Source organism: Penicillium verrucosum (genome assembly GCF_028828655.1).
Source record: "Penicillium verrucosum strain IBT 35672 chromosome Unknown utg000002l_segment0_segment0, whole genome shotgun sequence".
Lineage (NCBI taxonomy): Eukaryota > Fungi > Ascomycota > Eurotiomycetes > Eurotiales > Aspergillaceae > Penicillium > Penicillium verrucosum.
The window spans coordinates 2,119,837-2,142,671 of NW_026643211.1; the positions used below are offsets into that span (position 1 = coordinate 2,119,837).

At 46.8% G+C, this 22,835-nt stretch overlaps 11 protein-coding genes across 11 annotated transcripts; 6 read left to right on the forward strand and 5 right to left on the reverse strand.

The window, feature by feature from the left end:
• Positions 1-774: 774 nt before the first annotated feature.
• On the forward strand, positions 775-1,681 carry N7516_006442 (uncharacterized protein; the record flags this gene model as incomplete). Its single annotated transcript, XM_057219162.1, has 3 exons — positions 775-846; positions 1,283-1,383; positions 1,513-1,681. Coding segments are annotated over 3 exons (342 nt in total), but the record flags the coding sequence as incomplete, so codon positions are not given.
• Positions 1,682-3,130: 1,449 nt separating this feature from the next.
• N7516_006443 (trehalose-6-phosphate synthase) lies at positions 3,131-4,857 on the reverse strand (the record flags this gene model as incomplete). Its single annotated transcript, XM_057219163.1, has 5 exons — positions 3,131-3,182; positions 3,291-3,633; positions 3,725-4,095; positions 4,148-4,517; positions 4,572-4,857. The coding sequence occupies 5 exons, from the start codon at positions 4,855-4,857 to the stop codon at positions 3,131-3,133; spliced, it is 1,422 nt and encodes a 473-aa protein (XP_057073254.1).
• A 1,596-nt stretch (positions 4,858-6,453) lies between these two features.
• N7516_006444 (uncharacterized protein) lies at positions 6,454-7,088 on the reverse strand (the record flags this gene model as incomplete). The annotated part of the gene is made up of 3 exons (XM_057219164.1): positions 6,454-6,669; positions 6,714-7,011; positions 7,066-7,088. The coding sequence occupies 3 exons, from the start codon at positions 7,086-7,088 to the stop codon at positions 6,454-6,456; spliced, it is 537 nt and encodes a 178-aa protein (XP_057073255.1).
• A 1,049-nt stretch (positions 7,089-8,137) lies between these two features.
• Positions 8,138-8,552, forward strand: N7516_006445 (uncharacterized protein; the record flags this gene model as incomplete). The annotated part of the gene is made up of 2 exons (XM_057219165.1): positions 8,138-8,339; positions 8,401-8,552. The coding sequence occupies 2 exons, from the start codon at positions 8,138-8,140 to the stop codon at positions 8,550-8,552; spliced, it is 354 nt and encodes a 117-aa protein (XP_057073256.1).
• Positions 8,553-9,520: 968 nt separating this feature from the next.
• N7516_006446 (con-10 family general stress protein) lies at positions 9,521-9,814 on the forward strand (the record flags this gene model as incomplete). Its single annotated transcript, XM_057219166.1, has 2 exons — positions 9,521-9,646; positions 9,698-9,814. The coding sequence occupies 2 exons, from the start codon at positions 9,521-9,523 to the stop codon at positions 9,812-9,814; spliced, it is 243 nt and encodes an 80-aa protein (XP_057073257.1).
• A 520-nt stretch (positions 9,815-10,334) lies between these two features.
• N7516_006447 (uncharacterized protein) lies at positions 10,335-11,165 on the reverse strand (the record flags this gene model as incomplete). The annotated part of the gene is made up of 1 exon (XM_057219167.1): positions 10,335-11,165. One exon carries the CDS (start codon positions 11,163-11,165, stop codon positions 10,335-10,337), a length of 831 nt encoding a protein of 276 aa, XP_057073258.1.
• Positions 11,166-11,292: 127 nt separating this feature from the next.
• On the reverse strand, positions 11,293-11,514 carry N7516_006448 (uncharacterized protein; the record flags this gene model as incomplete). The annotated part of the gene is made up of 1 exon (XM_057219168.1): positions 11,293-11,514. One exon carries the CDS (start codon positions 11,512-11,514, stop codon positions 11,293-11,295), a length of 222 nt encoding a protein of 73 aa, XP_057073259.1.
• Positions 11,515-14,332: 2,818 nt separating this feature from the next.
• On the reverse strand, positions 14,333-15,301 carry N7516_006449 (uncharacterized protein; the record flags this gene model as incomplete). The annotated part of the gene is made up of 1 exon (XM_057219169.1): positions 14,333-15,301. One exon carries the CDS (start codon positions 15,299-15,301, stop codon positions 14,333-14,335), a length of 969 nt encoding a protein of 322 aa, XP_057073260.1.
• A 1,081-nt stretch (positions 15,302-16,382) lies between these two features.
• On the forward strand, positions 16,383-18,193 carry N7516_006450 (deoxyribodipyrimidine photo-lyase PHR1; the record flags this gene model as incomplete). The annotated part of the gene is made up of 2 exons (XM_057219170.1): positions 16,383-17,590; positions 17,653-18,193. The coding sequence occupies 2 exons, from the start codon at positions 16,383-16,385 to the stop codon at positions 18,191-18,193; spliced, it is 1,749 nt and encodes a 582-aa protein (XP_057073261.1).
• A 213-nt stretch (positions 18,194-18,406) lies between these two features.
• On the forward strand, positions 18,407-20,985 carry N7516_006451 (Zn(II)2Cys6 transcription factor; the record flags this gene model as incomplete). The annotated part of the gene is made up of 2 exons (XM_057219171.1): positions 18,407-19,653; positions 19,719-20,985. The coding sequence occupies 2 exons, from the start codon at positions 18,407-18,409 to the stop codon at positions 20,983-20,985; spliced, it is 2,514 nt and encodes an 837-aa protein (XP_057073262.1).
• Positions 20,986-21,909: 924 nt separating this feature from the next.
• N7516_006452 (uncharacterized protein) lies at positions 21,910-22,832 on the forward strand (the record flags this gene model as incomplete). The annotated part of the gene is made up of 2 exons (XM_057219172.1): positions 21,910-22,193; positions 22,289-22,832. 2 exons carry the CDS (start codon positions 21,910-21,912, stop codon positions 22,830-22,832), a joined length of 828 nt encoding a protein of 275 aa, XP_057073263.1.
• Between the last annotated feature and the right edge of the window lie 3 nt (positions 22,833-22,835).

A 22,835-nucleotide genomic window follows, 5' to 3' on the forward strand; every position in this document is an offset into this window, starting at 1 on the left:
CTATGCCTGAGGCCACGAGTGGAAGCCAGAAACAAGAGTTGTTGTAGTATCTACCTTCCATGGGGTATATGGACGTGCTAAGCTATGGAATTATATCCAGAATGTGCGACCATACAAAGTAACTCATTCATAAAATGATCCCAGAGGCCACACTTACGGTGTATCAATAAAGGCCGACTGCCTACCCAGTCCTCATCGTTGACTTCACGCCAAACTTAAACATCACGATGACTAGTCAGCTACAGCAACTCGCCGTTCTCAAATTTTGATCCTTTGGTAATCTGATAAGTTGACTGCGGAAAAGATATTTCACGGCATCAACAGGATAAGTAAACGGTATCATTCGAATGAGCTTTAATTTTATCTTATCTCCCTTTTCTCTTCCAGTTTGATCTATATTCGAACGACTTTTTACAGCAAACTCGTACAATATTGGAAATGGTTGATCTGCGCTGAGTCTTTGACAGTGGGTACGGGCGACTAAGTGGGCCATCCAAACATAACTCTCTCATTGGTTATCACCTCACCGCCAATTTCATTACCGCCTTCTTGAAGCATTTGTATGTTGTATACTGCCCGGTTCTTGCCAAGTAACCCCACCCCCTGCGGGTGTTGGGTTACCACTCACTAACCGGCCCCACTTTTATTTCCCAGGCAATAAAACGGACCCTCGCTAAGCGAGGGTCTGCCACCCTTCATAGATCTAAACCTTTCAATTTGATCATCAACCACACCACCATTATGTCTACAATCAATCAAGAAATCGAGAAGCAGATTCAGCTAGCTATAGAGCACCTCTATGAGCAATCTAAACCTAATATTACGAAAACTGCGCGAGAATTCGCGGTTCCTATGCACCGGCTACGCCGGCGATGGCAAGGTGGAAAATCCCCTTTTCAACGATAACCCAATAGCAGGAAGCTTACTCCTATATAGGAGGGGTGAGATTCGTGAAGTATCGCATGGTTTCTATTATGTTGGGAATACTAATGTCTAAATACCATCAAGTACGGGTGCCCATAGCACCCGGAAACGCAGGTTCGGAAACGCAGGTTCGGTTCTTGGCATGTCCCGTACGGACAGGCATAGGAACCAATGATGCTGATTTAGTTACAATAAAGGGGCCTCTGGGATCACAGGGGCTTTACATAAATATATCGATTACCTCGATTCGGTCGGAGCGTCGATTAACCGCCGTCAAATTGCTATTACTACCAATTCAATTCTTTAATATAATCATACCGGTCTAGTTTTTAATCTACCATAAATCAGTGCCTACTAGCTACCACGTTTTCTTAAACGGCACCCTAAATATAGTATACGGCGGCGGCGGGCCCTAGACGTCGAACGGGCAAAGGTATTAGACAAATCAGTGGTTAAGAGGTAGTTTAAAGACTACTAGCGGGTGATTAATAAGCACGGAATTTGCTAATAAGATATCTATAATTTCGACGAAACTAGCTTCTAAATTAGCGTCGGACGCGATTAATTTATTATTACTATTATTACTAGGTATCTAAAAAAGAAGCTATTTAATAGATCTATTACTAATCGTAAATCTATTACAGTTTTAGAGGCTATTTCGGCTGACGGTTTTACCTACCCGCTACTAATTATTCTAGACTGCGACATCGCCCGTCCATGGGCACTAGAAAGTGTCCACGGCCCGTGGGCCTTTTGAAATTTGACGCCCATCGCCCACCATTATGCAAAATTAATGCAAAAATTACCCTATTAGGCTATTTTATGTACATAACCAGATCTTGGCAGTATCCACTTTGCCAAGAGTGCCCGCATATGTCTTGGCGACGCTAAAAGTGTCTCCACTTTAACGGGCGTTGTCGCAGTCTAAATTATTCTAAGTGCTAAATAGGCCTTACTACGTTAGTTTAACAACCTTAGTAGTAAGGGTAATAAATATATCGCTATTATAGATACCGGGTATATTAATAATACTTTAGCATTTTAATAGATTTAACTCTTCTATAAATAGATAATTGGCCGTACCCTTAGTACAAAACGGCTGGTTCTTTGCGATCGTTTTAGATTATATTTAACGTCTCAATTATCGAATTTTATAAGAAAAATAATATTATTTTGTTCTTTTTACTCTCGTATACTAGTTATATACTATAACCCCTTAATATAGGGGTTTTTAATATATATAAACACTAGTATAGTAAGGCTATTAAAGCAGCTACTATAAGTAGATGCCGCAAATTTTTGAAGGATGAATTCCTATATTTAATTAGTGAAATTAGACGAAAAACCTTCCGGCTATATATAAGTAAGCTTAGGTTTAGATTAATAGGCCTTTAGCCTATTAATCCTAAGCTAATTACCGATAAATTAGATTTATATAATCTATATTATAATAATCTACTACGGCCGGATATCCCGTTAACTTACTCTTAAAATACCGAATTTATGTAAGGGAAAATTGGGCTCTGGACCAATATTCTCCACAAGGAATACTCTTAATGGAAAATGCAAGCATTAACCAAAAAGACCACTTATGATAACCGAACAGGTTATCATACCAGAGTTTCCACTATATGCGCATATGCCCCAATGCGACCGAGATTTCTCCACTTTGTGGGTTGTATGGACTTATCCATTACAATTTAGCACCCTAAAAACCGCTAAGAAATTCCGGAAAATTAGCTATTATCTACCCGATATAATACTAATACCTAGCGGTTTAAAGACGGGCTAGCAAAGCTTATAAAGTGGGGGGGGTAGGCAACTTTAGCCTCCTAGCTAACGGGAGTTCGACGATACAAAAGCTATTATAGGGGTACGCTACGCTAGATATAACAATTCCCGTCGTTATGCCTAGATCACCGGCATTATTAACTCCGGCCAAGTCAAAAAAATGAAGTATAAAGAATATAAATTGACCGAGAAAAACGACCAAGAAAAAATCAATATACGACATTCCATTGTTTGTGATATGCGACATTGAAAGCCGATAGTTCCCATGTCATACCACGTCCTCGTCGGAATGGTCATGAGTCTGGACGTTAGCTAGGCCGTCCTGGGACAGTCGGATATACCAGTGAAGCAGTCAGACGGTTCCGACAACGCTAGTTGCCATGTCAAAGAGCATTGGAACTACTCTAAAAGCTATCTATTTCTGCAGTCTCATAAGCTCTCCAACGAACGCCTCTGTCCATTTTGCACTAAAGGAAAATGGGTGTTAGCTTTGCTGATTACGAGGCCTGACGGACCTCTGGCGGGAGATGAGGAACTTGAGGGGATGGGAGGATGATAGAAAGGAAACAACTAACCTAGTGTTAGTGGTGACAAAACTCCGCAACCCTTCATACATCTTCTTCCTGTCCTTCTTTCCCATTGTAATAGCCTCGTAAAGTGCATTCGAGAGGCCATCTGCATTAGCAGGATTGAACAACAGACTGCCGTGTTTCATGAAGACTGCTGCACCGGCAAACTCAGAGAGCACCAACACACCGTGTCGAGCCTCTTGGCAAGCGACGTACTCGGAAGCAACAAGGTTCATCCCGTCCCGGCGTGAAGTGAGGAGACAGACGTCAGACACAGAGTACAGAGCTGTAAGCTCCGCAAAAGAAACCGAGCGGTGAATGTAGAGCAATGGTGTCGATTTGGGAGTAGCTGATTATATTTTAGCATGAAATCTGTAAATTTTCCACGCCCCTGTACCAGAAGTGGGTATGCAGCCGGGTCAATTTCTGAAGCCACTTACCATATTTGCCAGTGATTTGGCCCACAAGCTTGCTCACTTCTCCCTCCAAGTCTTGGTACTTCTTGACATCTTCGCGACTCGGAATGGCGATCTGTATTAACACAACCTTTTCGCTGTATTCAGGATGTTGATCGAGGAAGACTCGGAAGCCCTCCAATTTCTCAGGCAATCCTTTTGTATAGTCCATGCGGTCCACGCCAATTATGATCGTTTTATCCTTGTACTGGGTCTCGAGCTCCTGGATTTTAGCCTCAACCCCAGGATCATCGATTGTATCAGCAAATCTCTGGTAATCAATCCCCGCGACATATTTATCAATGCTAATAGTACGGTCGTTGTAGTGGATATTGCCGCCTTCAACTTCCGCCCCACTGATAAATTAGTTAGTCAGTTGTCATTTAAATGTTACTCCCCGGGCCTTACACGTGTGAACTGCAGGCACCAGCAAAGTTCGCCTTATACTCATCGGTATGGAAGCCGATGAGGTCGCTACCAAGGACACCATCAAGCAACTGTTTCTGAACAGGCAGGCCTCTCCAAAAATCGTCTGCTGGGAAAGGGGTGTGCAGAAAATATCCTATAGGACATCTTTTGTTCTGCGCATGTAGGTGCTCACGCAGTAGACGTGGCAGCAGGAGTAGGTGATAATCATGTACCCATATTAGGTCACCATCCGCCGCCTCCTCACTGATTCGATCAGCGAAGATCTTATTAACGCGCTGGTACGCGTCCCACGTCTCATTGTCGAAAGACACTTCCGACTGATAATGTAACGTGGGCCATAAGACACCATCTAAGTATGCCTGGTCAGCAATATGGTGAATAGAGCGAAATATAGGTCACGTACTGGAGAATCCATTGTAATGACTCTGAGCTAAACCCTCATCTAAGTATACTGCAGCGGCATTTTCTTTGGCCAAGGCTTTATCAACACTTTCTCTGTCCCGTTCATTGATATCAACCCCGGGCCAGCCTAGCCACAGATAGTCGGAAAAGGTCAACCCCTTTAGAGCGGTCACCAATCCCCCGCTGGACGGAACCGCCTCGTAACTGCCGTCCTTGGGCTTGACGGAAAGTGGAAGGCGGTTTGAGACGATTATGAGTCTCCGCTGGTTTTGAGCATAGGGCGCCATTGTTTTCAGTTCAAAATATGATTAAGACATTTTTCTTCAGGACGCCTATGTGAATTTGTATTCGTTGAGTGCAATGGGAAAATGTCCTAAGCCTGTTTTAACAGCCAGCAAGTTGGCTTGGCGCATGTCATGCACAAAGACCAAGTAGTTCAAGCATATAATTTTGATGTAGTGGACCAATCCGAACAATTCAAGAAAACGCCGGTCAGAACCTGCTCATGCTCACTGATGGATCTTACCCTTCTAGGTTATAATTTAAATATCAAATTATAGACAGGTTTAGACCGGTTAAGTGCAGTGTTGGCAAGGAACTGTACCGAACTTAGGTTCATTTCCTTCAGGATCGCCTACGAGCCTTCTGACCGCTCGCGGTATAACCGTGCCAAGCCCACCAATACCTACCCGGCATTGGGGTAGGTATTGGTGGGCTTGGCACGGTTATCTGGACTGTTCCCCAATTCCAACCTTGCCGCCAAGGTGGCTTTGAATCAAAGTCATCATCGACATCACCGGCCAGGCCACCCCCAAAACCTCTATAACGGTTTCAACAAGCACCTCTCTCGACGACGTGCCTACCGGCCAGGCCATCTTTCAACAAGCACCTCTCTCGACGACGTGCCTACCGGCCAGGCCATCCATCAACAAGCGCCTCTCTCGACGACGCGCCTACCGGCCAGGCCACCTACCAGCACCTACCTAGTTTTCGACACTAGCAAACGGTCACAACAAACAAAACGCATATAGGTTTTCAGCCCTTATCAAGTGCTATCATCCCACAACAACTTAGTGCCTCTCTTCTTCGACGCACTCCATAACAACTTAGTGCCTCTCTCTTTCGAGGTACTCCTTAAGATATTCTTAGCAACTAGCTTCGCGGAGCCAAAGCTCTTAGAGCTCGTTCCTACCCTTACCGGCGAATCTAACTTTATATTATGGTCCACCGCACTTAAGTATACTCTCGATACGCGGGACCCTCATCTCTTCGAGATCCTTACGGGTTATATTACTTAGCTAGGTCCCGAGGACCCTACTCTCGTAGAGTGGCTTCGGTAGTCTCGTCACCTTCTCTCTTACCTTTACGCTACAGTTTATATAACTCTTAAGCCTTACATTAACACCGCCGTTAACGCTCCCGACGCGTACTAGAGTCTTTATAAGACCTTCGCCGTCTATACCTATAACACGGGTTTCGACAAGTTCTATAAGTGGATTTCCCTTAAGTACGATAACTCTACTACCCTATAGTAGTTCGTTATTAAGTAGCGTACCGCCTACGTAGAGTTCGTAGAGGCGTACGGTCACTCTTATATTTCGAATACGGCTTAATACTTCTTCTTCCTTTACGCCGTTAGCGTCAATCCCGCTACTTATCAGTGGCTTAACAGCCTTCGTCCCTCGAGCAACGACGCTTCCGAGCAAGTTCTCATCGGGACATTCTCCGACTTCGTTGTCTCCGAGAATCGACGTCTCGCTACTTATTCAAACTACACTTCCGATCTAGTCTTCTACGACGCGAACGTAACCTACTAGGGCAAAAAGCCAAATAACAAGCCAAAGCACTTCTACACTTTCTATTAACGGAAGACCGGTCACACTTCAGAAGAATGCTTCTAGAACCCAGCTAACGCCAAATCGGCTAACGCAGTCACTGCCACTCCGGTTTCTACCACCGCCAACAAACCCACTACCGCCAATGCTCTTCTTGGCAATCCCATTGTGCATTACAACAACCTTTTCGACAATCAGGTTCGTTTCATGGGGGGTCATAACGAGCACAGTTCCATGTTCGTGGGGGGTGTTGGATCTCATTTTCTGTAACTTAGCTTTTACAACTCTCAACTCAATCAATTGCTCACATTCCACAATGCACTTTGACGTCCACGTAGACCTATCCTAACAGGCCCACCATTTAACTGCGGTTTTGAGGGAAACGGATAGCCCATGCCCTTCTTTGGTGGAAGGGGTGTATCGGAAGTAAATATGTGCTTGTGGTTTAGGGTGGCATCCGGGGTGAAGTCAATTCCATGCAGTGCCTCATTGTTGAATTCACCATTACCTCCACTCGGTGGTGAGTTAAGGCTCTCAGGAAGGAGGGGATTTGGTGATGGAATTTCAGAGCTGCATGAATTTCGGGTCACAATGTAAGGGAGAGAACTAGATGGCGATTTGTATCAGATACGTATGCGAGGAAAACCCATGACCACATACAGAGGCGCGACTAAAATCGTCATATCGAATACCCCAAGTCAGAAGCCAACATATGTACGAAGGTCGCAATTATTCACAGTCTGTACAAGTGATATATAAATATATATCGTCGAATCGATGCGATCTCGGGATTTTATAACTTTGGGGACCGACGTCATCCGGAATTACATCATTATCAAACTAAGACAATACAAGCACTTCCTAGTTTAATATCTATCTCTTACCTGTTTTGAAGTCCTTCTTTTCAATGGCTCTCTGTACTGTTTTAGATTGGTGAATATGTTGTACACTCGATCATCGGTTGTGCAAACCACGAATCATCAGGAATTTATGAAAGTAGCTGAAGGAACTCAATCGACACTCCAAATATCACCTTTAGGAATTAAGATATCCATGTGATCTAATTGGCACAGAATTATTTCTATAGAGCGAGAGCGGATCTTGTTCATCCAACTTCCCCAACTTGGAAATCCTCTAGTAGTCCTCATGCACCGCAATACACGGTTACGCCATGTCAAGGGCTTGACTACATGCTTTCATGTATAGAGTCCGCTAAGGGATATTTAGTTATTTAATTGGAATTAGTATCGGCCGTTTATAATATCCAGCTAAGATACTAGTTTTCGTGGTCTTAAGCTTCGAGACCCCAAAATTCGACATTATCTCGAGCCGTTGACACCTAGAAAGTATCCCCATCCAATATAGGGGTCGTCGGTCATTGGCGATAAACATGAGTTCTCAACTCGACAAATCAAGCGTTTTCGTTGACTATGATCTCACAATTTGATCGCAATAGCTGATGCAGCCATAGCCTGTGACCGTAACTTCACCTGTCATCACCCTCCGTTCTGAAGTAAGCGACATATATTCACCAACAGGCTTTGAATTTACATATTCCATGGGTCATAATAGTTGGAAACAGGTAGCACGACCAACCTCTTGGTCATGCAATGACTGGTTTGACAACAGGTTTTCCGTTCAACAACCGTTATATATTCTGGACATGTCTTCCTCATTTTGATGATCGAATTTCGAAATTTAAAAAATTTCCACAGTCTACTCCAACCACAAGATGTCGAACCGTACCGAGAGAGTCGCGGAAGATAACTACGAGAGGGAGAATGATCCTTCGCCAGTGGCCGGAACCTTCAGAGATGACTCCTATGCGAAAGTAACCAACCCAAACTTGAAAGGTCAAGTCCCTGTTCAGGGAGACAATCAGCAATTTGACGATCCAATGCAACCTCCTTATTCCAATACTGATCAGCAGCTTGGTAGGTTGATGTTCTGTTAAAACAATTCTATAGTAATTAGAATGCCACTAACATCGTCTAGAGGAGGACGAACAAGAGGCGATCGATAACTCCAACATCTTGAGGGGGACCGTCTCCGTCACGCAAAGCCTAGAACCTCGAACAAGTACAGCGAGGGTCCAGATGAAGATCTGCCGTGATTTGCTTTTCCACTACTTTGTACGGGATAGCTGAACTATTGCTGTGGTCTTAGGCTTAGGTCGATAGTCGGGTGCCCTGATCCACCCCAGGTGTGCTAGTCTGAAGCTCGCTCTCGTTTCTCTCTCTTAATTCAACTTTACAAGTCTCTTCATCCTTCTCCTGTACTTCTGTCCTTGTAGTGCATAGCGTCTTGATAGAGAATGGTCTGTACGCGTTATTGATATACGAAGTCGATCCACCGCTTATACAAAACCATCATCAAACGTAATGCAGCGATAGAAAATATCGTTTGGCCTACCTTTGTACATATACCGGTATTTCAACTTGCGCTGGTCAAACCAGCAACGCGAGTAATAGGAAGCATATAGAAAACCGGTCAGTCGCGCAATCTGTTAGAATGGCTACAGGTGAATGGAGGTGATCATGTAGATACAATGATGATATTGTAGTACTAGTGATGATGGAGGAGAGAGAGAGAGAGAGAAGCTAATCTATCTACAGATATGGGAGACATGTGGAAGCATGTGATCCTAGGTCACGTGAGAGAGTTCAACACAATCCATGCTTTTTGGTCTCCTTTCTTCGATCGGGTCAGCCTATGGCCAGCCTATGAAAAGATACAGATCGAACTGTATGTAACTCATAGTGACGTGTCGTTCGTACAAACAAGTTTTGGCCCGGTCTCGAAGCTAAGCAAGAGACAAGAAAACTTGGCATTGGCATTGCCTCATCAAGCACACATTCACTCTGCCCTGCTTTATCTATGCCTCTGATCATCTGAAATTGATGCGTTTGGTATGTGGCGATGGAAATATCCAATCGAAGTAGACTGACGTCAAAGGTGACTTCAGATCATGAATAGCTCAAGCTTGGCGACACACATAAATAAGCGGTTAATTTATCCCTCAGAGGACCTCTTGTACCTTCAAGTTATCTTGCAATTATCGAAGAAATCGCACAACAATACCAAAAGAAAAACACTACCTTGACATATCTTCACTATGTCCGACAACCCCAACCCTGGTAATTTCGCCAACCGACCTCACGAAGAGGTTGAGAATATCGCTCGCACGGGTGGGCAGTCTAGCCACCAGAGCGGATTCGCTTCTATGGATCCAAACAAGCAGGTTCGTAGAAGCACCTATTGTATATACGATAACAGATTTGACTCTATACAGCACGACATTGCCTCGAAAGGCGGTCAAGCTTCAGGAGGAAGCTTCGAGCCTGGAGACCCGAGGGCCAGAGAGGCAGGCCGGAAAGGAGGTCAATCATCTGGGCAGCCTGATGAGTAGGGTGATTGCAATGTCTTATTATTCTATTATTCGGTGATAGTCGTTGTCGGGAATGGCGAGTTGCTAGCACTCTTGGATGGGAAGCGATAGGGGAGGACAGATAAAGATATATAGTAATTAATACATTCGTTTATCCATGGATGCGTTTACTGGGGGCTTCTGGCCTATCGTTTTGTATGGAAGCCATCGATCCTTTTAGATCAGTCCACTCTCACAAAGTGAGACGTAGGTCAAACAGAGACGGGAATCAGAGGGTCCATTCACATAGAATGCAGAAAATCACAAGAGCAAACTGCCGTCGGCTATGTACTTTTATTGTCCTATGTAGGAAGCTCAAAGTACACATTGTTCGCCAAAACCAACCAGATCTTCACGATCCATTCAAATCGAAATCCTCGAACCCTCCACCGCTCCGTTGAACACAAACGCCCCCAAGAGTCACCCCTGATACATTCCTTCTCCAGCTCCCCCGTCCACCACTGGCTGTCATCACTTCTTGCAGCCAGGGCGATAAAGCCACTCAGGGCCACATTTTCTGACCCTCAAAATACATCAAGATCCAACCCGCAATGCATTCGGCTCGAATATGCTTAATCAAATCCGCCTCAGTCCACACACGAAAGGCGCGACGGAAGATTTCAAACGAGCGTTCATATTTGACGAGGGCGGGATCAAATCGCATCAGCCGCATATTGATGTCGGAGATTCGTTCACCCTTGTTGTACGTGTGCATGGCAGTGCACCCACGGCAGGAGTAATGGGTTTGGCGCGTGTTGTCCCGGTTGATTACGGGGACTAGGCAGGAGACTTCATGGTGGTAAGCGGTTCGGTGGCAGTTTCCCAACGACACGAGCAAACGCATTCGGACAGGGGTCGGCGAGTCGAGCTTGGTGGCGCGATAGATGTCATGCTGGGTTTCAACCTCGAATTCCACGTCATCGGGGTTCGCGAACGTTTCGACTACAGCAAGTGGCGATTTACCCTCCGAAGCTCGCTTGATGCCCTCACAGTTACCATACTTCTCCAGGGCTTCGGTCAGCGCCAGCTTGATAGGCACAACCCAGGCTCCAAGGTCCGTGTAGTAAAAGTCAATCTTACTCAGCTGTGGAAGAAACAAAGTTTGGGGGTGAATGAGATCGGGTATGTCGAGACCAAAGATGATAGCTGCCAGTTCAACGGGGAGATACCAGTATGCGTGGTTGTCGTGCACGCATGGGTGGCAGATACGCTCCATGGTGGGAAGGTAGAGGTGAACAGACGATTCGCCGCAAACCACGCAGGTCTCGCGGAGGATTGCCTCTTTGAGCTGAAGGATGTTCCGATACAAATGGATCCGGGTATGCTTGAGCATCTTTGCTATGCCGGGGGCCTATTGCCGCAGAAACGACATTGGGCTTCGCTGCACAGAGTGATTGGCGAGGCGATTGACGTGCGAGAACTTGTTAGCACTCATGATGTCCAATTGGTTGACAATCATGTCAACGACCTCGTTCGGAAGGCAACTCATAACCCCCAAGTCCTTCACTGGCTTTTCCCTTGGGCTTTATAGCCACGGGCACGGGTCTGACTTCGATGTCAACGATGCCGGTATTCAGGGAATGCGGGTTATTTGCAAGGATTTCTAGCATCTTGTAGGGCTCCCGGGTGTTGGCAAAAGCCTGTCCGTAGGATATGTGCTCCGGGACAAGGTTGATACTCATTGTGACGGGACACCGCGAAAACCGCACGAATGACGAATGTGAATTTGAACGTGTCCAGTCGCCGTTTGTAGAAACACGTTCAATGAATGAGAGTATTGAGAATGGCCTATCAGTGTTTGGTCAGTGAATGAGACGGTAAACAATACGCATATCGCCTCGGTAACACATACCTTTGTGTTGCGAAAGGATGGAAGGTGGATGCGAAGCGATTGAGAAGGGCAGAAGATGTGAAAAGAAACGGAAAGAATGATAAGGAGCGACAATCGTCGAGGAAACGCAGTTGAGAAGTGCGACTGCGACCTGGAGCAAACGTATGGCCTGTGCCCTTATGACATGCTATGTTGGTTACGCGCGACACGGTCAATTAGCTGATTGTGGATAGCGACCTGGAGGTCATTCTCCATTATTGCGCCTTTCATACGCGCTATCACTACGCGAATTGAGCATATCTGGAGTGTTTGAATAGGTGTGAGCCAACACGGGCTCATAGAATACTGCCACTTGCTCTGGGGTCACAGACGAAGAGGACAGGAAGGTTATAAGATACTCTATACAATGTTGTATCATTTCCATTGTGCCGCTCTACGAATAAGCTTAGACAACCTAGTTCCTTGCGTTTCCTGAAGCAGTGGGTGCTAGGAATGCTGAGCTGAGGATCACCCTAAGTCTGCTATAATGCGAGAGACGGGGTGTATTTGTCTCGCTAAAGGCGAGTACACTGGAGAGATGGGCGCAAAAGTAAATCAACTGTTCCTGTTGAAGAATCATTCCCAACCTGCCAGAGCGCCAAAAAGAGCCGAAACGGAAAGCTAGCCAATTCTCTCATCAAAAGAGATATCCTGAGCATGTATGTACTACACAGTTCCAAGGAAGCTAATCTTTGCTGCAGCGAATGCAGCTAATAACGATTCAAACTGTCTCAAAATGTGCCAATCCTCAAACATAATTGTAGTCCAGGATGTGTGGAGTTCGAAGTTCAACCTGCGAAGACTGTGAAGGGGCAGTATGATGTTAAGAGGTAGTAGAGCCTTGAAGAAGCGATTGGGACGATGGGACGGAATAGTACGATGGACGGGACACGGCATCAAAAGGAAAAGGCAAGGCCGAAGGCAATGAATGGTCCATCGCCTTCGGTCATCCGCTATGAACGAGCATTTTGGAATAGGGGATTGAGATCTTGAAGAAAGGACAGGAGATTGAGAAGAAGGCTGATGCTGGGACAATACCACGGGAATGATGTACGGTGGAAGAAAGAGGGAGAAGGACACTCAAAACTTTACATCGCAATCGAGATTGCTTCCTATGGAAAAGCCAGAAAATACCTACCCAGGTATCCATGTTACTGTTCGTAGACGGGTAATGATGGCTCATGCGATGACAAGCGATCTTCCGGAATCTATTAAATTTTATCCGGTATTTAATCCTAGTAAGCTTCGAAAGGTATTATTATTAAAGCCGTTACTAGGATAGTATGTCAAAGTGCAAGGTTGTATACGTGGATTTACATGGTATTATACCATGGAGATCATGTGACTTCGAGTACTGGATATACCACCCAAAAGTGCATATTACCATTAGTCATCATTACCGCACAGATTGTTGAAATAGCGAGTTTTTGTCATTTTAGAAAAACAGAGAGTTCTCCATATCTGCCCTGGTGCCCATACATTTCAATACGTCAGATTTCTGTCAGTAACTCCAAGTACAGTGACTGTTCATAAGTTTTAACACCCCCTTTAGCCCCACCCATATACCGCCTTCCCTAATCGTCTATACCGCCTATATGAAATGAACTGGTAGACCTCAACTCTCTTGAGTTCATGTCATATATCTGGATATTTTGGTTTATTGTCCTAAAATGATATCTAGTCTTTTGTAAACAATCATTAAAAGCCAGAGATTTTGATTTATAATGGTATTGAAGAAAATCTTCTGACCGGCAGAATATTACATAAGCATACAGTGTGGGGCCTGGGGTGTTAAAACTTTTGCGTACTGACTGTATCTATATCTATATGCTGATAAGAAGCCTTATTTTGACACTTGCGAACCGCCACAAAATGCCGTGGAGATATCTGCATTTATATGCTAATGAATAGCTTTATTTTTGACACTTACAAACCGCCACAAAATGCCGTGGAGATATCTATATTTGTATACTAATAAAAGGCTTCATTTTTGATACTTACAAACCGCCACAAAATATCGAGATATCGAAATTTGTATACTGGTAAAAGGCTTTATTTTTGACACTTGCAAACGCTAGCAAAATCAGGCTATTTTGATTATTTGATTTTGAAATTTCAAGGGAGGTGTTCTGGTCTAGCCGCTAGGCAAAAGCTAGGCATTAAGGCATTAACATTTACCACCGCTGTATATACGAAGTGTCAATTTTATAATGAATATACCAATTGATTTTATCTCCCCCCGGTATTTTAATGAATGAATGAATGCCCGTCTAAAATAAAGCAGAAGGTGAACTAATAATAATTCAGTCAAAGGTGGCATACTAGTTAACTATAGATTCAACATGGTACTTGTGAAGTGAGAGTGGATCTAAATTACTGCTGGGCAATATAAACCAATGAGAGAGTTATGTTTGGATGGTCGACTTAGTCGCCCGTAAGTGGGGCAGGAAAAAGGTACTCAGTGCTCAGTGTACATCGGTCAAGGCGAGTTCGAGAATGGGTGTATATGATAAACAGAAAACATAAAAAAAGCTGTTAAACCAACAGTCTGCCCTACCGTGCCTTTAATTTTAGCTAGGAGGATAATTAACTTCGACGTAAGCGTGAAAGAAGCCAACTAAGGCAGGCTGTCATGCATTCCGCAGAGCACGAGATGAAGTAGATGTAGAATGACCGGAGCTCCTCCCTTCCCAAAACCAAGGCGGACTATACTGTCGACGATCCCGCATGGGGGACTCCAGACTCATAGGCCGATCCGACGGAAACGAGCTGGTCTCAGTGATGTCCCGCGTACTGGAGGAGTCCACATGCTGACTATCCGTGCGACCGCGGGCAATGGCGATCAGTTTACCAAGGATAGCATATTCAAGCTTCAACTTGATACTGTAAGCGACAGGTTTGAACATAACCTGGACGGCATAATAGCCGACATATTCAATGACGACGATGGAGAGATCCAAGATCAGAATAATGATGTTGATAACCAGCAACTGGTTCAGAATTCCATGTGGACGACCTTCTGGTCTGAGACGGAGCAATTTAACCGTTTCCCAGACATAGATGCTTGAAATAATCAATTCCTGCACGCAGAACCCAACCAGCTGAACGCGCTCCATGATATCGTATGCGCGGCCCCAGAGACTCTCCGGATGCGCAACGGTCCCGTATAAGAAGACCGTAGTCGGGATATGGAATATAACAGCATTGATACAGATCATCCACAACACACCGCGCAATAGCTTCCTATTCTGAAGCACGAGATGCAGCCGTGACCACAGTACAATCGACTGGCCGGTGATCATTCCGTACCAACCCAGCACGATGAGTGTCACGCATAGCCATGGTGTAACGCCGGTGCGGAAGAAGAGGAGGACGAAGCCGAGACAGTATGGGATGATGCAGACGGAGGAGAGGAGTAGACTCCAGAAATAATTTCCGTTCCAACGTTTGAAGGAGAAGAAACAGAGGATTATGAGTTCGATGACGTTGTACCAGGCTACAGCGGCAAAGGCGGCGAATATGCCTGAGCGGGCTATATCGGATGCGCCGTAGGTGCTAATGAAGGAGGTTGCAACGCTGTTGGCGTTTGTGGTGGCCATTGGCGGTAGAGGGACATTGCTGGTTGTGCTCTAGGGTGTGGAGTAGATTGATGTGTTGGATATAGTAGATAGGGGTTGATGATAGATCATAGGGAGGATGTGGTGTGTGAAGGAAGAAAATAATAAATCTCTGCGTGATGCTTAAAGTTCATTCCACAGATTTGTAGATTTACGCCTGGGCAGTGGCGGGAAAGAGCTTAGACGATATCGGCGAATAGAGCTTATAGAGCACCTGATTCCATGACAGCTCCTCGGAGATGTGGGGGAAGTTCATGAAAGTCGACTGGTCAAAGGGAGAGTTGTGGAAGTTTCCGAGCCATGGTCCAGGTGGGACAGTTTATATATTTTGAATAGTATCTTCAAAAGGGATATGAGTACAACTCCCTTTATTCCCCTGATATTCATCGCATTATCGCATTATTGGGTGGAGTTCTGTTCTCGGTTGTCGATCCCCCTTGTTTTGAAGGCTTGGATACTTGGGAAACATACTCCGTATTGTCCGAAGGAGGTAGATGATAAGGTGTGGCCATAAGGAGACGGAATATGAACTCTCAGGATGACAAGCGTGAAATATTATAATATTCCCTGTTGAATTCCCATGTCTTTGCAGAGAAGAGAATTGGACCTTTGGAATACGAGGTTCATATCTAGCACCTGATTGGTCACAAGCTGAACGGCAGATCGTATATAGGTCAAGCTTGTTTATTAGCGAGTCACTGATAGTTATAGTTAACCCTGGCATTATTGCAATGGCCAGAATAAAAACAAAATAGAAACAAAATAAAAATAAAATAAAATAAAAATAAAATAAAAATAAAATAAAAATAAAAATAAAATAAAAAGAAGTTTCAAAAGCAGACAGACTCACAGGGAATGAACGACCAGATCGGACTCTGACGTCACCCGATCTGAATCCGATCTCGATCTCTTCAGATCGAATCGCCTACGATATTTCTTTTAATTCCATTTTTTCCCGTTGTTCTCAGTAATGCAGAATCTATCTCTGCAATTTTATCCATCAATCTCACGTGTGTTTACTTCAAACCAATTGCGACCCTGGTTTGTTCGCAACTTATCAGCTATGCCATCAAAGAGGAAGGCCACCGCACCGGCAGTCGAACAGCCCAATGGCTCACCCCCTAGTAAAAAGGGCCGTACAGACCTGCACCAACCGCACCCAAACGCTAAACAAACTGAAGAGTTCGGTATAGTCTTGCGCCAATTCTATCCACCGGAGATGAGCAACGAGCGGTGCCAAGCATATACCGATGGCGAACTAGAACGCCCGATTGAAACACTACAGAAAGCTTGCCGGGAAACCGCCGACCAGCGCCGGTCAATCAGCGTGGGCAGTGCTGTAGTATATTGGTTCAAGAGCGACCTCCGACTTCATGACAGCAGGGCGCTGCACACGGCCTACCGATTTGCGAAAGAGAATCAGGTGCCGTTGATCGGTCTTTATATCGTCTCCCCCGAAGATTGGACTGCTCATTTGACTAGTCCCGCCCGAGCGGACTTCACCCTGCGTACCCTCAAGCGATTGCAACAGGACCTGGGAGAACTAGATATCCCTCTGCATATGGAAACACAGGAGAAACGGAAGGCGATTCCAAAACGGGTCGTGGAATTGTGTCAAGAGTGGGGTGCGAAGAACCTATATGCGAATATTGAGTATGAGGTAGACGAACTCCGGCGCGAAGGCAGGCTTGTTAGACTCTGCGCAGATAGCGACATCAATTTTACTCCCACTCACGATACATGTGTGGTTACTCCGGGGGCGCTGGCTAGCCAGCAAGGGAAACAATATTCTGTTTATACTCCATGGTATCGCTCTTGGTTGGCCTTTCTGAAAGAGAACCCGGATTATCTTGAGGTCTCTGAGGAACCTGGGCCAAACCCAGGGAATGCGCGTCAACAATTCAAGGATCTGTTTGATTGCAAGGTGCCAGCTGCTCCTAAAACCCACACATTGTCGGATGAAGATCAGAATCGCATCGAGGGGCTTTACCCGGCCGGTGAGCATGAAGCTCTCCAGCGACTGGATAACTTCCTTGAGGTGAAAGGTAAAAAGTATGAGGAGTCACGGAGCATGTTGTCTGGTGAGAATACTTCGGTTCTGAGTCCTTACTTTGCATGCGGAGCCCTCAGTGCAAGGACTGCGGTCGCGACAGCGAAAAGGACCAACAAAGGCTATCTCGATCGATACGACCCCGGTTACATCACATGGATCAGCGAACTGGCCTGGCGTGACTTCTACAGGCATGTCCTAGTGAACTGGCCCTTCATCTGGTAAGTTGCCATCCTCTAGGAGGACAAGGGGTTTCCCATTCTAATGCATAGTCCTCTTGCAGTATGAACAAGTGCTTCAAGCCCGAGAATACAAACATTGAATGGGAGTACGACAAGGACCGATTTCAAGCGTGGTGCGAGGGCAAGACAGGCTTCCCGATCGTTGACGCAGCAATGCGCCAACTCCGTCACTGCGCGTGGATGCATAACCGCACACGCATGGTCGTCTCATCGTTCCTTACGAAGGACCTGATGCTCGATTGGCGCCGTGGTGAGCGGTACTTCATGGAGAATCTCATTGATGGCGATTTCGCGTCCAATCACGGCGGGTGGGGATTCGGATCTAGTACTGGCGTAGATCCGCAACCATATTTTCGCATCTTCAATCCTCTTCGTCAGAGTGAACGATTCGACCCGGAGGGGGAATATATCCGCCACTGGGTACCGGAACTGCGCGAGGTGTCTGGCAAAGCCATCCACGAACCTTATGCCAAGGGGGCGACAGCCATTGCGCAGAAGAATGGTTATCCCAAGCCCATTGTGGACCACGCAGAGAGTCGAGATCGAGCGTTGAAGCGGTTCAAGGGTGCACTTCAGAAATAATGAATGTTGAACATGTAAATAATAATGAAGCCCATTATCATCAGTTTTGGTCAGATGAGATGTCCGTACAAAAAAAAAGAAATTGGAGAAATTCCACGCCAAGTGGAATTGCGGGTGAGACATTAGTTAGTGTCTTTTTCCCCGCAACATTCTGCTGTTCTTTTCGGCTTCTTTTCTTTTTTTACACTTGAATTCTCCAATGACGCCCCCGAAATGGAGTCCCAGGGTGATCAGCCATCTCCGGATCCCGACTCCCTCGACGTCGAGGTTGAGCTAGCAAACGGCAAGCGACGATGGCGCCGAAACAGAGTCGCCTGCGACTCCTGCCATACTCGCCGTGTACGATGCGACCGTGCTTTCCCCTGCTCGAGATGCCTGCGCGGTGATATAAGCTGCCAATTTACCCGCGAGCGCCGGAAACGAGGACGTATTGCAAGATCAAAGCCAAAAAATCGTGATGCGAATGCCGAGGAAGAGACAGTGCAGGACCCCACCGAGGGGAAGCAGGCCGATGGGGAACACAACCGAGAGTCGCAGTCGCAGCAGGTGCTGTCGCCAGTAGACAATCATTCTCCTGCATCGACCTTCCAGCAGCGATCGCCGGCAACAAATGAGATCAGCGCCGTCTCGGCGCCCAGTGTGGACGGCCGTCGGTCTGTGCCGGATCGTCCACTACCACAGCGGGTAGGGTCTGCCGCGAATATCACAGAGGAATGGTTGTCAGCGGCGCATCTATCGCCGGATTCGTATGATCTGCTTGCAGGCACGGGCGGCAGCGACGCGCCTCTGCCTCGGTTGATGGACATCTGGAATCCGGTTGATTTCGCTGCCCACCGACCGGTCCAGCGTGCTGCTCCCATACCGTCTGTGTCAGGGGCAAACCTTCCCAAACAGAGACAACAATCGACAACGCGGTCGCCATTAAAGTATCCTGTCTTGGAACCTCTCATGCCTTTTCTCGAATCGAACCTCCCGCGTCGGCTGGTGTGCGATCTGCTTGAACTCTACTTTACCAGTGCTTTCTCAACCCATATGCATCCGGTGTGCCATCATATTCATTGCTATGTTCTGCGAAAGACCTCTTTTCTGAATACCGACCGACCGCGGCCAACCAGTCCTGCATTGCTGGCGAGTATGCTCTGGGTGGCTGCTGTGGATGACCGGGCTTTCTCTTTATCCATCTCACCATTACAACGGAGGAAGATATGCCAATTCCTTTGTGCATTGATTATTCGTTTACTGCGGCCTTTGATACATGTCTCGTTCAAAGACCAAGATCCGTCGCCCGCTGAAAACGCGACCACCCACGAATTTTCAGCCGGCGCTCACCACCCATTCGAAGGAGTCGGTGATGATAAAGGGCTAGTAGGACCTGCCGGGTCTTTAGACGATGTCATTACATATATCCATGTGGCTTCGATTATCTCATCTAGTGAACAAAAGGCTGCAAGTATGAGATGGTTCGTTGTACCCCTGTTCCCATCCCTGTTCCTATCCCCTGTCCACTCCACTAACTTTACCTTAGGTGGCATGCGGCCTTTACACTAGCTCGAGAACTTAAATTGAACCAAGAGATGGAAATCACACCCAATATCGACAGCATGAGCGATGGCTCAAGTCCGTCCTTCGGCTACGGTCTCGGCGGATGGCCTGGTTCCCCAGGGGGCCTGGGTTTGGACTTTTCGAATAGTTCCCGCTCGAACCTGAATTGTGTGTGCGACAAGACCCATGATTTGCATAATGGTCTAATTACAGAGGAGCACCGCGAGGAGCGGCGCAGAACCTGGTGGCTACTGTATATCATGGACCGTCATCTTGCATTATGTTATAATCGTCCCCTGGCCCTACTCGATGCCGAAAGCGAGGACTTGTTGCTTCCACTAGATGAAAGCTCATGGCAAGAAGGTATCATCCACAGCAATAGTCCTCGTCCCGATGGGCCTCAGTGCCCCCGGTCGGGCGACCAAAACAAACGTCGAATCTTCCCCAACTTCATCTGCCACGACCACTCCATCCTTGGCTTCTTCCTCCCACTCATGACGATCACTGGCGAACTGATCGATCTAAACCAAGCGCGAAACCACCCTACTCTTGGTGTCAGGCTCCAAGGAAAAGAAGCATGGGATGTACATGTGTCAGAGGTCTTGCGCCAACTTGAGGTCTACAAAGCTAGTCTTACAACCTTTGCGGCGGCGACAGCGGCAGACCCGGCGGCCTCATCGACGACTGCCTACACCAATAAACCAGAACCTGTCGATCCACAATTGTCTCAGGCCTATTCTTGGCATACACAAACTGTGATTGCCTATTCCTCCTACCTAACTCATGTCCTCCATATCCTACTCGTCGGAAAGTGGGACCCTGTCTCATTGATCGAAGACAAAGATTTCTGGACATCGTCCCCGGCCTTTGCGTCGACCATCTCACACGCACTGGAAGCCGCCGATTCCGTGCAACAAATCCTCCGCTTCGACCCCGACGTTAGTTTCATGCCTTACTTCTTCGGCATCCAGCTGCTGCAAGGCAGTTTCCTCCTGCTGCTTATCGTAGAGCGATTGCAAAAGGAAGCAGGCGAAGGAATACTTAACGCCTGCGAGACCATGATCCGAGCGACAGAATCGTGCGTCGTCACCCTCAATACGGAATACCAGCGCAGCTTCCGGCAAGTGATGCGTTCTGCGGTCGCGCAGGCTCGGGGTCGCCCAGTTAACCCTAGTGAAATTCGGCATCGCCGAAAAGCAGTTCTCGCTCTTTACCGCTGGACGCGGAAGGGGACGGGCTTAGCCCTGTAAATACCCCACAGGCAGAAGCAGGTCCACCCAGGATTTCGTTGTTCCTGTCGATCCCTGCGCCCTATGGAACTAAACCACGCGGGCTCCTGCGGACTTTCGTACCTGAGAGGAGTGGTGAGAATCCTTTTCCCCTATGGCCGATCTTCGCAAGCCTGGAGTTGACTGGATTCTACTTCTATATGGTTACTCTTTGTACAGTTCTGGAGTGGCGTTTTTTGGGTATATGGTGTCTCAGTGGGTGAAAGCTTCTTTTCCATGTATTATTCAAGGCGGGTAATTCTGCGAGTATAAATAATTTACCCTTGAAGGGATCAAAGGGATCTCGGTCTATTCTTTCGTGGCGTCAACAGTATCTTCCCCACAAACCTTCGTTATAATATAAACCAAAATTATGAAACAACCCAAGGTCAATATATCACTCCCCGTTTTAGGTTCTTCATCTCTCAAGCCTCTTCAAATTTACCCGATCCACGGCGGGGTCTCGATTAAATTCTCGATCCCGACTTGCTGGAATTCACCGATTGGCCAAGAATATCCCCCGAATGCACGGGCTTGACTGTAAAATCCGGGGAAATCGGTTAATTCAACAATTTCAGGAGATCATGCGGTGTCCGGGGATATGGACTGTTGGAGCTTCGGGGCCCCAGGTTCTCCGCAAATCCACAGCTCCTCAGCGTGGTTTGATCTTTTGAATTGGATTCTTTTTTTTATTATTTAAATAAGTCAAGCATGACCCCGGTTTTGCGGGGAATTATAATCTTTACTCTTTTCCTTTTTTTGTGCTGGGTAGCAAGGTCTCACAAAAATACGAAATATTTAGAGCTTCAACTTCAAGCTTGAACTAGAGCTTTGCTCCTTGATTTGTGTATTGCGCCCTCTACTTGCGCCATCATTTGAGCCTATCACAAATACAGCACATTCACCATGACTGAAGCTCAATTCCCATACGATATTACCTCCTGGCCCATGGGGAGTCTCGTCGATTCACATATGGGACAGCAGGACGAGCTTAGCCCGCACCCTTTCATCGCCAGTGACTTTCCTCTGCTAATGGAGGAGGACCTGGACCCCTCCTGGACTGCCCAGCAGTTCAACTGGGTGAATGAATACCCGGTTAAATCGACCGCATTTCAACCATATCCCCAAATGTGGTATGACGCCGGTTTAGTGAGAGAGGAGTGTGGAGGGAAGAGAACCGATCCTACAAGGTAAATACTACCCGCGACATTTCCTTAGAAACTCCCAAACTGGCGAGAGACGAGGACAATTGAGAACCAAAGAGTTAACTAACATGTGCAACCAGTTTCTCCCTCCACCAATCACCTACTTTCCAAACCACCGAGAATCCCCCGATCAATCCCCACCCCGATCTCGAACTCGCAACACAAAGAGCCCTTTTCATGACTCCCACCCCGAATACCCTCACCTTCCCTTTCCCCGGATCACCAACCTCAGATCCCAACGCATCCCCAGAACCAAGCTATGCTTCGTCTAGCGGGTGGGAAGGCGAAGCCGAGCACGACGATACCCAATACATGCAATTCGATTTCGGGCCGTCGGATTTCGGGGCCTCGGCACCAGACGCTCAATATCAGGCTCATGGTCAGACTCAGACCCACAGTCTCCGCTCCCCGCACAGTCAACAATCACGAATGGACGATGAGTGTCTCACACCACTCGAGATGCCCGATGGGAGTACCCGTATGACATCAAATTGGCTGCCCGTTGACCCTGAGGCTGGGTTTGCGATTGGTTCTTCCATGATGATGGATGAGGATGTAGCGTTCCAGGATATGAAGCATGCTTTCTTTCCGTCGGTGCCTCGGGCTTGGTCATATGAGCGATGAGAG